Below are 13,075 nucleotides of genomic sequence, written 5' to 3'. Positions count from 1 at the left end.
CACTTTTATCTCGTTTTTAAGTGATTTTAACTTTTGAGATTCATTCATTTTTCTCTTATGATTTTATTTCTATTTATTCAACCCAAATCTTATATTTTGTGATGTGCCCAACTGTTATACAGTCCTATTTCGGTAACACTTGCTTCCTAATTATTATAGGGTAGGTGAGGTGCAAAATTAAACCTTTAATGAACATATGGTGCAACAGCATAATGCAATATCCAGTACATGTGCATCCTGTAATATTGATTGAATTGTCAATTATCAGAATTTTTTTCGTGGCTTGCATAATCATAATCAATGCCATTAGTTCGATTCAATATAAATTTTAATCAGTTAGGAAAGCACTTTTATTCCAGGCTTTCTGTAAAAAAAAACAATTTCATTCAAGACCTATCAACTTTAAAAAAAATTATTTGAAAATATTGGGCAATCTTAGGGTTCGGAGAAAAGTGATTCATGAGGCGGCATCTGCCTTTAATATTAGGATCATTCATACACTTGAGCAGCAGTTAGTCATATTTTAGGTTCTTGTTCTTCTAAAGACGATGCTGCATTGGACATAATTTACTATGTCTTGTTATTTATACACATTTTTAATCTCACAGTTTTTGTAACAATATTTAGGCATTTTTGGATTCTTTGTTGTATTGCATGGTTGATTTGGCAACTTAATATTATTTATTCGATTATGTCGTACTATTTGAATTCATTGTCTAGTGAAATCTTCTATATCTCCTACTTATTTTTTTTTATCATTACATTATGTTCAAGATTTTTAATATAAAGTTATTGAATTATTTCCATAACAAATACTGAAAGGCCAACTCTGAGGTAGCTAAATATAAATTATAAGATCACAACAAAATTTCCTTCATTTCGTATTGTGATGAACTTCATCTCCATTTTGCGATTGGTTCGGCAACATATCCTGACAGTCCATATTATATTTTTGCAGGACTATCTAACATCACTTCATATCGCAGCTCATTGCGGACATGAAAAGGTTGCAAAGCTTCTTCTGTCCAAGCATGCAAAAGTTGATGGGAAAGCACTGGTAACTATGTATTTATTTTAGATATTTCGAGATTTTATTCAATTCATTTCATGCGTTACGTCGAACCCTTAATGTCTATATCCAAAACACAAATAGATAAATAGACCTACAAATAAAAATAGTCACAGTTAATATAAATATTGTAGCAAATACTGGAATGTCAGCAAATTTACTGTTAAAATAATTGTAAGGGATTTTATATGAAGCATGTACACGCCCTGATATATGAGTTTTCTCAAGAATTGAACAAAAACAGCGAAATTTTGGATGTGATTACAGCCATGTAGGATATGGAAAAAATATAAAAGGGATAGCTATATTGCTACCTTCCTACTATCTCCAACTTCCAAGTACTGAAAATTTGAAGTCAACAGTTTCAGTAGCTGTCAAAAAAAATTGTTTTGCAACAACAACAACTTAGCAAAGCAATCCATAGTCCACTTTGTGTCCAACATTACAATAGACAATAAAGTAGAAGGTATCGAATCTGAAACCTCTCAAATTAGTGCTTAATGTGCTATTACATATATGATGATGACCAAAATTAGTTAGCTCTGCATTTCTTTTCCAGTACCTAAGAACCTTTTGTAAGTCTCATGTAAGGGTTCAAATTCTATCTCGATAACTTTATCATTGTAGACGCAAGCTTTATGCCCATATCTAATATTTTTTATGTTGATATTTTGCGTACGTCATGGAGCTACTATTCACCATACCTTGTATACAGCTCAGCCTTCAAAAATTTGCTCATGGGTATTTAAAATATTTTTCAGAATGGATTCACTCCACTTCATGTGGCATGTAAGAAAAATCAATTCCGAATTATAACTATATTGTTAAACCATGGAGCAAATACAGAAGCAACGACAGAGGTATAGCAAGCAATTGGGTAGTATGATAGTAATATCGAACTTTCATATTGAGTACTTATTTTTCCTGTAATGAGACTTAGACATAAGATAGAATATATTCACAACATTTCAATGTAAAAATATTACTAGTAAATATATTTGTAATATATATATGTGGAAACTATTGTTAAGGTAATCATGATATTGCAGCACATAAGTTAATTATTTTAAGTGATTCAAGAGTCCTGCTGCACACTAACACAAAAATATTACTGTAATGTTACGTTTACATAGGCTACATACCTTTGTCAGACGGAAAGTTACCTGAAATATATTTGTGTTAATGTGCAGCAAGACTCTTGAATCACTCAAAGTAGTTATCTTTATTCTTGCTATAGCATCCTTGCATTATATACATACGGATCCATCAGCACAAAATCATAAAGAAGAATTAATAGTTAGTCCCGAAACCAAAACATAAGTTCATGTTATACTTTTTTATAACTGAACGAAGGATATGAAGATTTACAGGACCCATATTCATAAAACAACAACTTTTATAAATTGGGTACGCTTAATATAAACCCAATATTAGTTGAAATGTAGCTGCTTACGGTACCTATAAGTGGTTACATTTCTACAGGCTTGTTTAGAATGAAATTGAGAAGCGCCTGAAAAGTTTTCTTTCTATTCTAAAGTTATTCAGATATATTAATAGACATTATAATATCACTGTTTTATTTATCTAGTCTAAATACTGGCTGAATTTGTTTTATTTTAAAATTTATGTACAAGAGATCAAAAAAAAATTACTTTTTTTAGTCTGGACTGACTCCACTACATGTTGCTTGCTTCATGGGACATTATGAAATTGTCAAAATACTGTTAGAAAAAGGGGCTCTACTGGATACAGTCAATAATGTGAGATTATTTTACTTTATGATATAAATTTTGGTGCATGCAATATTTTCTCCTAAATTTTGACATTTTATTAAATTTATTTGTATAATACAAAGACATGGTGGAATATAGGAGCAAAGAAGAAGAATTAATTACTTTCGCCAAACAAAAAACACATATATAGAATAAAAAATCAAAGTTTTCTGTAAATGACTGGTAACAGCACGGCCGTGAAGGTCATCAGAGTCTGTAATGGCCCAATATAAAATACAAAAATGGATAGTTGAACAGGTTCATTATTTTTATCTCCAATTGTATTTTAAACTATATACATTGCTCATGAGGTGTCCCAAAATAAATGAAACCCATTAATACGATTACCAATTTTGTGTGTTCTATTTCATTTGAGACACCCTATAAAATTTAAATTGCAGTATAATACATATTAGCTAGTGTTTGAATGAATTCAAGGATTTTATGATCAGACAAGAATTATATAAAACACTATTTGAGAGGACCTACAATTTAATTTATGTTACCCCTTGTTATTTATCACATTAGTGTTAATTTGTCACTCGCATTATAACATAATCTCGATGATCAAAACATGTTTATCTTCAGAAGATATGACAGTCAGTAACAATCAAAACAATTGTGTGTAGTTATTGCTCTTGTAGAAATTGTGGAGATGATCTAAATAGTACAATGTTTCTAAATGGTATTAAAATTTTACAACAGTGCTACTTATTAATAAAAAAAAGATATTAGGAAACATGCTTAGTTTTTGTTAAATAGGTTCAACATATAAGTTTGTACTGACATTATCGGCATACCTCAGTTCAAAAAATAGTCAAATTAGTCGTAGAAAATCTCAAGTGTGAATTCATTGAAAATATGCCTCTTGTAGAAATTGTGGAGATTATCTAAATAGTACAATGTTTCTAAATGGTATTAAAATTTTACAACAGTGCTACTTATTAATAAAAAAAGATATTAGGAAACATGCTTAGTTTTTGTTAAATAGGTTCAACATATAAGATTGTACTGACATTATTGACATACCTCAGTTCCAAAAATATTCAAATTAGTCATAAAAATCTCAAGTGCAAGTTCGTTTCAAAATATGCTTTTCTTGTTCATCTAGAATAGCAATTGGCTTTGCCCTGACCTTCATATTTTTTGAATAACTGTTATTAAAACTTTCTGTATGCAATAACGCAATATAATGGTTTATTATAAAATATTGTGTAATGATGTTTCCTTATACAAGTGTATCTAAATCGGTGTTTTCCAAACTGCGGCTCACGCCCGCGAACTTGTGTGAAATAGTTTAAAACTTTATGTTTTTACCTCTTTGCGTTCTAGATACTGCCAATTGTTACGAAATTATAACAGTTTTGAGCATGTGTATGGTTGTAACAATTCAATTATAGCGGCAACTTAATTATGTGTAACAGTCCATCCCCCCCTCCCACCCCCCCCCCCCCCCCCCCCCCCCCACCCCCACCCCCCACCCCCTTCTGCATCTAATTTAGTCTCCCAGTCAATCAACTTTGGAAACCACTGATCTAAATTGTTAACAGACATCTCATGGTACAATGCATTTTGACTCTATGCTTTTTAAAACTTCATTGAAATGATGACGTTCACAAACCCTACCTATTAATTTTCCACCTGAATGCAAAGTAAAAAGGTCTCTCTTATACTATATTATTAGAGAGGAGAAACTGCACTTCACATGGCTACACGATCAGGACAGGAAGCTACAGTCAAATACCTTCTCGATCATGGTGCTCATCCTGACACTAGAAAAAAGGTGCAAAATACATATGTGTAAAGTTTTTTGATTTGGTGATGTTGCCTGCTTTTTTGCTTTATTAATGATGCACAGATGGAAATATGTTTCTCACATATGATCAAATATTTCTATTGTTTGATTATGATAGGAAAAATCAATTTCTGGCTGTGACAAGCATGCTCTTATTTTTCTGTAGTTTGTATTGTAAAAATTAGCAATTACGATATGTTGTCATGTTTCTTTCACTTTTTTTTGGTGAATAAAACCCCTTGCATGTTCTAGTCTAGAGTCTGGCATTTTGATAGAAATAAAAAATCTTTTAAAAATACCAGTAAAATTTTTAAACATTTTATACAATTTTAAATGCAAATCACTCAACATATTATTATGAAATAGTTTATCTTTTATATTACTTATTCTATTACTTCTAATTATTAAGCTTTAGTGCACGTAAGTGTTATAGTTTGTCATAACCTTTCAATATATCGATCAGTGCAGTAAACACCAAATTCTAGTTTTAGATAAATGCTGTAGATCTTTGTTTTATTTTGCTTTCCATGTTATTAAAAATGTTACGATAAGAGCAACTTAAAAAGTCTCATTTTGATTTATAGTATCACTAACATGTTGGATGCAATAATATCCTTTATGGCTCAAAATATTCCTCTTTTGCCTGCCTCGATGCATTATTCATTACTCTTAGAGTAAGCCTTGTTTCAATTATGTATGCAACTCTCAACCAAATATACGAAACTAAAAAATTCAAAATATTCATCGACGTACCTATTTTGTTTTATTCTTTGTAAATTCAATATCAGAAATATGATATCCTAAAATTTGCAAAAAATTGTGTTGCCAAATAATATATTATTAAATGACAATTATTTGGAAATCCTGCTTGCCTGTCCACTCGTATTTTCCATCTTTAATGTTATGAAGAATGCATTTTGCTTGCTGTCTTGCACATTATACTAAATGCTTGTTGAATGTTAGCTCTATGTGTTTGTCATTCATAGTTTTTAAATTGTTTGCTTTTGCTCATTTCTTGATTAAAAATTGGGCACGGTGGCCTAGTGACTTAAGTGCTAGACTTGACCAAGGGGTCATGGCAGGTTAAAAACCCATGGGTTCGAATCCCATGCTTGCCATCTCACCCAGGTTGTAACAAATTTAGTATCAATGTAAAACTGGAAAGAGACTGGTCTATGCTACATTGATTTTGATGTATGATTCATTTTGGCACATTCAACCTGAAAACTCTTTGTGTAGATATAATTGTGGTTGTTTAGCATTTGTATTGAATCACACATTTTGTAAATGAATCCTTCTGAAATGAGAAAATATATGCAAAAAATAGTGTGTAGCTCTATAGTAGTTCAGATGGAATGCAAATAAGAAGAATAAAGAACTTCAACATGTTGAAATAAATAGCATATGTGACTACAACAAAAAGTCTGCTTGTTTTATGTCATCATGCTACAATATAATGCAATCAAACTGACAATTTGTTTCGATTTTTTAGAGGTGTGTTATATAAATATGTCGCTCATATATTAAATATAAATTTTAAATTTTAATCTAGATATGAATTGTTATTAAATAAAAGTTTTGTGCCAAATCTTTTCTACTATTTATGTAGTATAGTTTTAGCATTAGATTTCTTTAAACGAATGTATTTTTTTCGATATGTGCATGTATGCTTGTTGCATTTTGTATTTCTACACTTTATTTTGTGCTCATAATAAATGTATGGTGAGTTCATCAAATGTTTTTCTTTTTCTTGCTTCGATTTATGTCTAAGGAGTGGGATGGTTTATACATGGAGGTGAGATAACTCGACATACCGTAGATAATTATGTTTATTCAATTATTCATTGCTTTGTGTAAGCAGTTCTTGGAAACAACATTTCATTTCATATTATGGGAATATTTTAAAAATGAAGAAAGAAATTGTATTTTTGCTTGAATTTTTTTTTTAGGTTCAACTTGTGGAAATTTATTTTTTTTCTTTATCTTATATCCAGGAATCTCAAACTGCACTTCATCTTGCTGCAAGATTGGATAGAGTTGCTATTGTTAAAATTTTAATACAGGTTGTTCTTTATATTTCAAATAATTTATGTCTATTTCTCTGCCCATGTTCTTCATTTCGATTATACATAAATATAAACCGGTACAATGTATACCATAGTCTAAGATTTAGAACTGTGGGCAGTTCGTTAGCAATTAATAAATGACTTTGAAGTGTTTAAATACCTAAGTAATGTGTTTTGACACAATCATTATAAGTATCATTGTTATATTCTTCCATTCTATAATTCTTTATAGTGTCTTTATCTCTTGGCATTCAAGTGGGTGCCAGCAGCTTTGCTCAGAAGTCATTCTTCTTAATTTCTGAGTGAATTCTCATGATTTTGCTTTGAAAAACTGATTTTGTAGTAATTGTCACAGTGCATAGGTATACTAAATTTTAGTTCATGCTCTATGACAAAGTTAGGTTTATTGATGAAATTTTTTGAGAGCAATATTTGTAATTTCTTATTTCATACAATGTACTAACTGTTGCTAACCCATTAAAATCTAATTCATCATTCTATTCTTGTAAATAATTTAACATTAAATTACACTATTTTTACTTATTTTTTTATATAGCATTCTGCTGTTGTGGATGAAGTAATGCGGGATGGTTACACTCCATTACACATCGCATCTAAAGAAGGTCATGTTGAAGTTTGTGAAATTTTGATTGAAAAAGGTGCTGCCGTATCTTTGGCCACAAAGGTAAGCTTTTCATAAATCAATCATTTTAAGTAGACAATAAGACGAATAAGTCATACAATTTTTATATGAATTCTATTTTTAATAAGATGGAAGTTGAACATGCTTGCTATCATTACCTCTTACCAGAACAGAAAGTAAACTAATGATTTTAAAATTTAGTGCAACACTGAACCTAATAATTGCTTTATCAATATTGGTTGTCTGTTACTCTGTTAGTTGATTTTCTATTGGTTGTTTGGTTTGTTGGTTGTCTATTGGATGCAATACTGAACTACATACTACAAGTTGAATAATTGCTTATCCAATATTGGTTGTCTAATTTGAATATTGCCCAATTAATTTTCTGGCTCTGCACTTGTTAAATAAATTCATAATTAGATGACCATTTGGGAATTGATTTGTTTATGCTTTGGGTTTTCCAATCATTTTCGCCGATATGATCAATCAATTATTTCTCTGATGGAGTGGAGAATGTATTCTGTAGGAGTAATACATATTGTAACTATTCAAATGCAACATTGGAAGTGAGGCTTATTATTATGGTGTGGACATTTGTCTATAACTATGGTAATAGTCCCTTTTAAATTTTCAGTAGTTTTATTTGAAATATTATTGAATGTTATTCAAAACACTTTTATTCATCTTCACTGGACTTTATGGGCCCTTGAAATAACAAATTTGCTCAAATTTTGCTAGTCAATTGGATTTTCCAACAAACTATCCCTGCAAACAGGTAGCCAACCAGCACTTTACAGTCACAATCTCACTTTTGTGCCCATTTAATTGAGATTTTCATATAGTTACTACACAAATGAATGTAAAATATTTGATATTAATTATTGTAATGTAACTAAAATGAGTTTTTTTATCATTCTTCCATTGTAGAAAGGATTTACACCTCTTCATTTGGCTGCAAAGTATGGACGACTAGAGGTTACGAATCTACTATTGAAAAAGTCTGCTTCTCCCAATTCTGCGGGAAAGGTAGGACTTTTTTTTAAATATGATATTAATATTGCGTCAATAGATAAATATGCTTTTCATTATTTATTTAAATATTTCAGACATTATCATTTTTATTTCATTTCGTTTTTTTATAATTTTAGCTTATCGCAAAATTGATGAGTCAACAAAAATTGTACAAATTTGTTATTTACTAGCTATCTGTAACTATCTGTAACAGGGGGTAATAGGGGTTGATTTACCCAAAGCTTTGCTCTACCCAATTTATACCAGTAGTATATTCAATCCTAAGTACCCCCATTGTTTCATTATTGTCGAAATGCTTTTATCAGTGAAATAAATGTACATTATTGATCAGACTCCTTTCATGTTTCAAGGCATCATCGCAGTAATCTCATTTCACATTTATAAATAATGCAAAATGCTTTCATCCCATTGTTTACGTCATAGTACCAATTTTGGTTCAATGATGTCACAAACGTATCTATTTTTTAGCTAAGCTGATTCTATACAGGTATTTGGGGGAAACAAATAGCCTGGATAACTATTGAAGTCTATTAACAATTCAACGAATTTATCGTTTGACTGTGTCATCATTCCTTATTACTAAATCATAGAGGCTTTGTGGACACCCTGTATAATTTGAACTGCAAGAATCATATTAAAATGTGGAAATTCTCGCTTGAGGTTTTAAAAAATGGGTTAAAGGGGGACGGTTCTATTACTCTTTTTAAATCGATTTAGACTTTTCTTGACTTCTATTTGATGCTTTCATTATTTTCAGAATGGACTGACACCTCTACATGTTGCCGCACACTTTGATAACCAAAATGTTGCTTTGTTACTGCTAAAGTCTGGTGCTTCTCCACAGTCACCAGCTAAGGTATTCGACTAGTTATTGGATCAAAAAATTATAGTTTAAATGTTTTTAAAGCATCTTGAAGTGCTGTCCAATTAAAGTAAATCAGTGTATTGCCTCAATCAAAAGTATCAAATGCATACCAAAAATAAAATAAAATGTGCTGAGCAGAAGTTATTAAAAAGGAAACCAAATAGAAGAACTACAATTTCTATATAACGATATTTGTACTTTATTGCGTCAATAAAAAGGGTACCCCCGATATTATGAGTACCAGGTTAGGGTTAGACCATAATGTCCTTCATGTCTCTGTGCATTCACTTACTGTAAATGAGCCTAATTGACATTGTAGCAAAATGAACATTGTAACTTGTTTGCCATATTTTTTACGGAACGAAAGGCCCACTTTAAATCCTTTTTTTTTCTAAATCGATTGTGTGCCATATGTATGGATCAGGTAGTGCAAGCAATGTTTTTCATTGCTTACATTTAAAACCAGTACCGGTATTGGTTTAAAACCGAAATGTCTCATGGCACGAAGCGCCTTATGTATGAATAAAACCGAAACTAAGCAAGTTATTGTAAGCTTATAACAAGGTGCGCCTGCCTAATGGTTCGTAAAATACGGTAATTTGAGAAAAATTAATTTAATGTTTTTGCCCTGTACCTGTTATAGAGAGTATGGTATATGGAATTGTAATTATTCACTTGGACTTTGCTCAAAAATTATTGATTAACTCATTTTTCTAGAATGCCTACACTGCTCTTCATATTGCTGCCAGAAAGAATCAAATCGATATTGCAGTCACATTGTTAGAGTATGGAGCTTCTACTAAATGTAAAACACGCATGGGTGCAAGTCCTCTACATTTGGCTGCACAAGCAGGACACACAGATATGTGCAGCCTTCTCCTGGCAAAGGATGCGAATGTTAATGGAACGGCGAAGGTGACACATATACATAATTACATGTGAAACAAACAAAATGAATATGCAATATGCACAGTTTTATGTAAGTTAAGTCCATGCATCTGAAAAGAAAACCTGGCTAATTAATCCCATACCCAACATGGAATGGTAACCGCCAACCGGGCCATGGTACACCGTATGATTAACCCGTCTTATCAGCTTTCGTTTCCCCCAAGATAAATATGAAAATACATGATTGCTCTTTTGTTGTGTTATTGGTAACACTTGCCAGTTTTCATCTTGATGTGAAGTTAATGCAATTAGAAATATGGATCAATGATAAGTGGCCTGCCATATACTACAACTCATTTTCGTTCTATTTGCAGCATGGTTTGACTCCAATGCATTTAGCTGCCGAAGAAGACAAAGTATCTGTAGCTAAAGTTCTTTATGACAATAGATCACTTGTTGATCCATTAACTAAAGGAGGTCAGTATAACTTACTGGTATATGCTTTATAATATAAATATAATGAACATGAATATTCCTAAAATAAAGATTGTGCAATAACATTTTTTTGGTATTACCGGTACTATCAATACGATACAAATAACATAATAACATACCATAATACCGATAGTAATTAAAAAGTTTGTAAATAAAATTCTCTTTCTGTAATTAGATATTATTAGAACCTATATATATTAGAACCTTAGGTGTTACTTCTCCCAGTAACAGTGTCTGATTATCTTCTTTTTTAATGTTGTATTTGCTTGTTTTTTCTGGTGAAAATAATTTAACTTGACTTGACTTGAACATCTGAAATAAATTTAGCGAATCAGGAAACTCACAGTTTGATTATAATTGTAAATTCGCAGTTGTGTATTGGCAATGTACACTGTAATGAAATTCATTATCATTGATTTTTATAGTTATTTCAATATGATATTTTATCCAATTTTGATGTAATAGATCGGTAAACTACATATTTGATGACTATCAAGTAGGTAATTTTTTCGGAACGGCATATGTAAACGTCGGTTGGTCTTGCTTCTTATATTCTCATACTCACTTTAACGTATGCATAAGGAATTATAAAAATCAAAGGAATTAATTACTATTGATGCCTTCTCAAAAATATCCCATCTTCCCATCTAAATTTCCACATTTTTCTATTGCGGATAGTTATTAATATATTTATTTACATGCAGGTTACACTCCTCTTCATGTTGCTTGTCATCATGGAAATATCAACATGGTGAAATACCTGGTTTCTCTGGGAGCAAAAGTCAATGCTAAGACAAAGGTTTGTTTAGTTTTTTGAATTTATATTCGCAGTGTCGCAGCTCGATAACCAGTTTTGGTTCCCCGCGGCTTCCCTTCCCCAGTAATTTAAATATCATTTTTTCTATATATTTTTGCATGTGTTTTTTGTTTTTTACTGGTTGGAAAAAAATAAACTTGACTTGACCCAGGTAAACCCTCCAATTAGCTGATCCATAACAAGTTTTTAATTTAGTTCAATCTAGTATAAGCAAGTAAATCCAATTCCTTTGCATTGCGCAGCCCATACCCGAGCTTACCAAAATTTGTCTGTTTGCAACTACTAGAAAGAAAATATTAAATAAAGTTAAATAAATAAAGGCCCGCCATTTTACCCAGTTATTTGTATCTGGCTCTCCTGTATTGAAGGTTGCGCACCCCTGACTCCTGTCTTATAGGATTTAAACTTAAAACCAACGTAATCAGCTTTTTGCAGTAGGCTATCATATTAAGTTTTATTATGGTTATCTATGCAATATAATTAAATTTCCCCAATTTATTTTTCAGAATGGATACACTGCCCTCCATCTTGCTGCTCAACAAGGTCACACTCAAATTGTTGATCTTCTTCTGAAGTTTGGTGCATCACCAAATGAGCTTACAAATGTAAGTAATGTAATATGTTAAAAATTTATTTTTGTAAACTATATGAGATAGAGAGAGCGGGATGATATAAAAGTTTATATGAATAATAGAATTGTTCAAATTCAATGAGAAATAAATATCACACTGTAGGAATCAAACGTGAATATAAGCAAAACAATCCATAAATATATTTTCAGAATACTTAATGTATATCCTCGCATATGAGCCGACCCCCTAAAAACGGTAAATTTATAAAATTTGCATATGATTTGACCCTACAAATCATACACTCTTATTGTGAGAACTTAGCATGGTTCTAGTTGCAGCTGTTGGAATTAAGCTAACATAATGTGATCTCGGTTGAGTGTGATCAGAGTTATGCGCGTTTAAACCACCCCTTGGTTTGGCAAATTGTTTTTTCTAATTCTGAACTCAGCTTATATGTGAGAATACACGGTAATCACTTAGGATTTACCAGATATATTCTATACATAAAATCATAACTCTTGGTTTTCCATGTTAATTGACAAGCTTATAATGCATGGGGACACACTTTGTGCTGATATTGCTCCATTATTCTCTCGCATTATTCCTTGCATGACCATATGAGATTTGAGTTAATTTGATTCACTCAATAATGGTATTTTCTACTCTATTTTTTAGAATGGAAACACAGCTCTCTCACTTGCGAAACGTCTTGGGTACATTACTTGTGTTGACACCTTGACAACTGTCACTACTGAAATCATAGAAAGCGTGAGTATTAATTGTTTTAATATAGCAGACATTGATGAAGATAATGTATGACTATTTCTTTGATATTTGTTGAATGAAACTAGTTCTGATTAAATCTTTATTCTTCATTTAAATACGAAAATTTATGGCTTACTTTTGCTGATTTACAAAAAAGTACTTTGCTAAATAAAAATAAAATATTCTGGTTTTCAAATTTCAATACTTCATCGCTGATTTATTATTTGGTCAAAATACTCAGTGGCTGTAACATGAGTATAAAATACTTGTTGATTGATACTTGTCGCTTTGATATC

The 13,075-nt window shown here is 31.2% G+C and overlaps 1 protein-coding gene across 11 annotated transcripts in view; it reads left to right on the top strand.

The window, feature by feature from the left end:
• LOC120344592 (uncharacterized) overlaps window positions 1-13,075 on the top strand; it is a 62,042-nt gene that overhangs the window by 21,055 nt on the left and 27,912 nt on the right. For 7 of the 11 annotated variants that reach the window (XM_078112748.1, XM_078112752.1, XM_078112749.1 and 4 more), the window contains 14 exons: window positions 959-1,057; window positions 1,831-1,929; window positions 2,731-2,829; window positions 4,526-4,624; window positions 6,408-6,431; window positions 6,631-6,699; window positions 7,259-7,387; window positions 8,273-8,371; window positions 9,135-9,233; window positions 9,960-10,157; window positions 10,505-10,607; window positions 11,330-11,424; window positions 11,949-12,047; window positions 12,690-12,782. In XM_078112748.1, coding sequence (XP_077968874.1) covers window positions 959-1,057; window positions 1,831-1,929; window positions 2,731-2,829; window positions 4,526-4,624; window positions 6,408-6,431; window positions 6,631-6,699; window positions 7,259-7,387; window positions 8,273-8,371; window positions 9,135-9,233; window positions 9,960-10,157; window positions 10,505-10,607; window positions 11,330-11,424; window positions 11,949-12,047; window positions 12,690-12,782 — 1,404 coding nt within the window. The remainder of the gene's footprint in view (window positions 1-958; window positions 1,058-1,830; window positions 1,930-2,730; window positions 2,830-4,525; window positions 4,625-6,407; window positions 6,432-6,630; window positions 6,700-7,258; window positions 7,388-8,272; window positions 8,372-9,134; window positions 9,234-9,959; window positions 10,158-10,504; window positions 10,608-11,329; window positions 11,425-11,948; window positions 12,048-12,689; window positions 12,783-13,075) is intronic. The other 4 variants (XM_078112756.1, XM_078112750.1, XM_078112755.1 and 1 more) reach the window with 1 other exon arrangement.

The sequence above is a fragment of the Styela clava genome, chromosome 5 (genome assembly GCF_964204865.1).
Source record: "Styela clava chromosome 5, kaStyClav1.hap1.2, whole genome shotgun sequence".
Taxonomy (NCBI): Eukaryota; Metazoa; Chordata; class Ascidiacea; order Stolidobranchia; family Styelidae; genus Styela; species Styela clava.
This window is presented reverse-complemented; position numbering and strand designations above follow the sequence as displayed.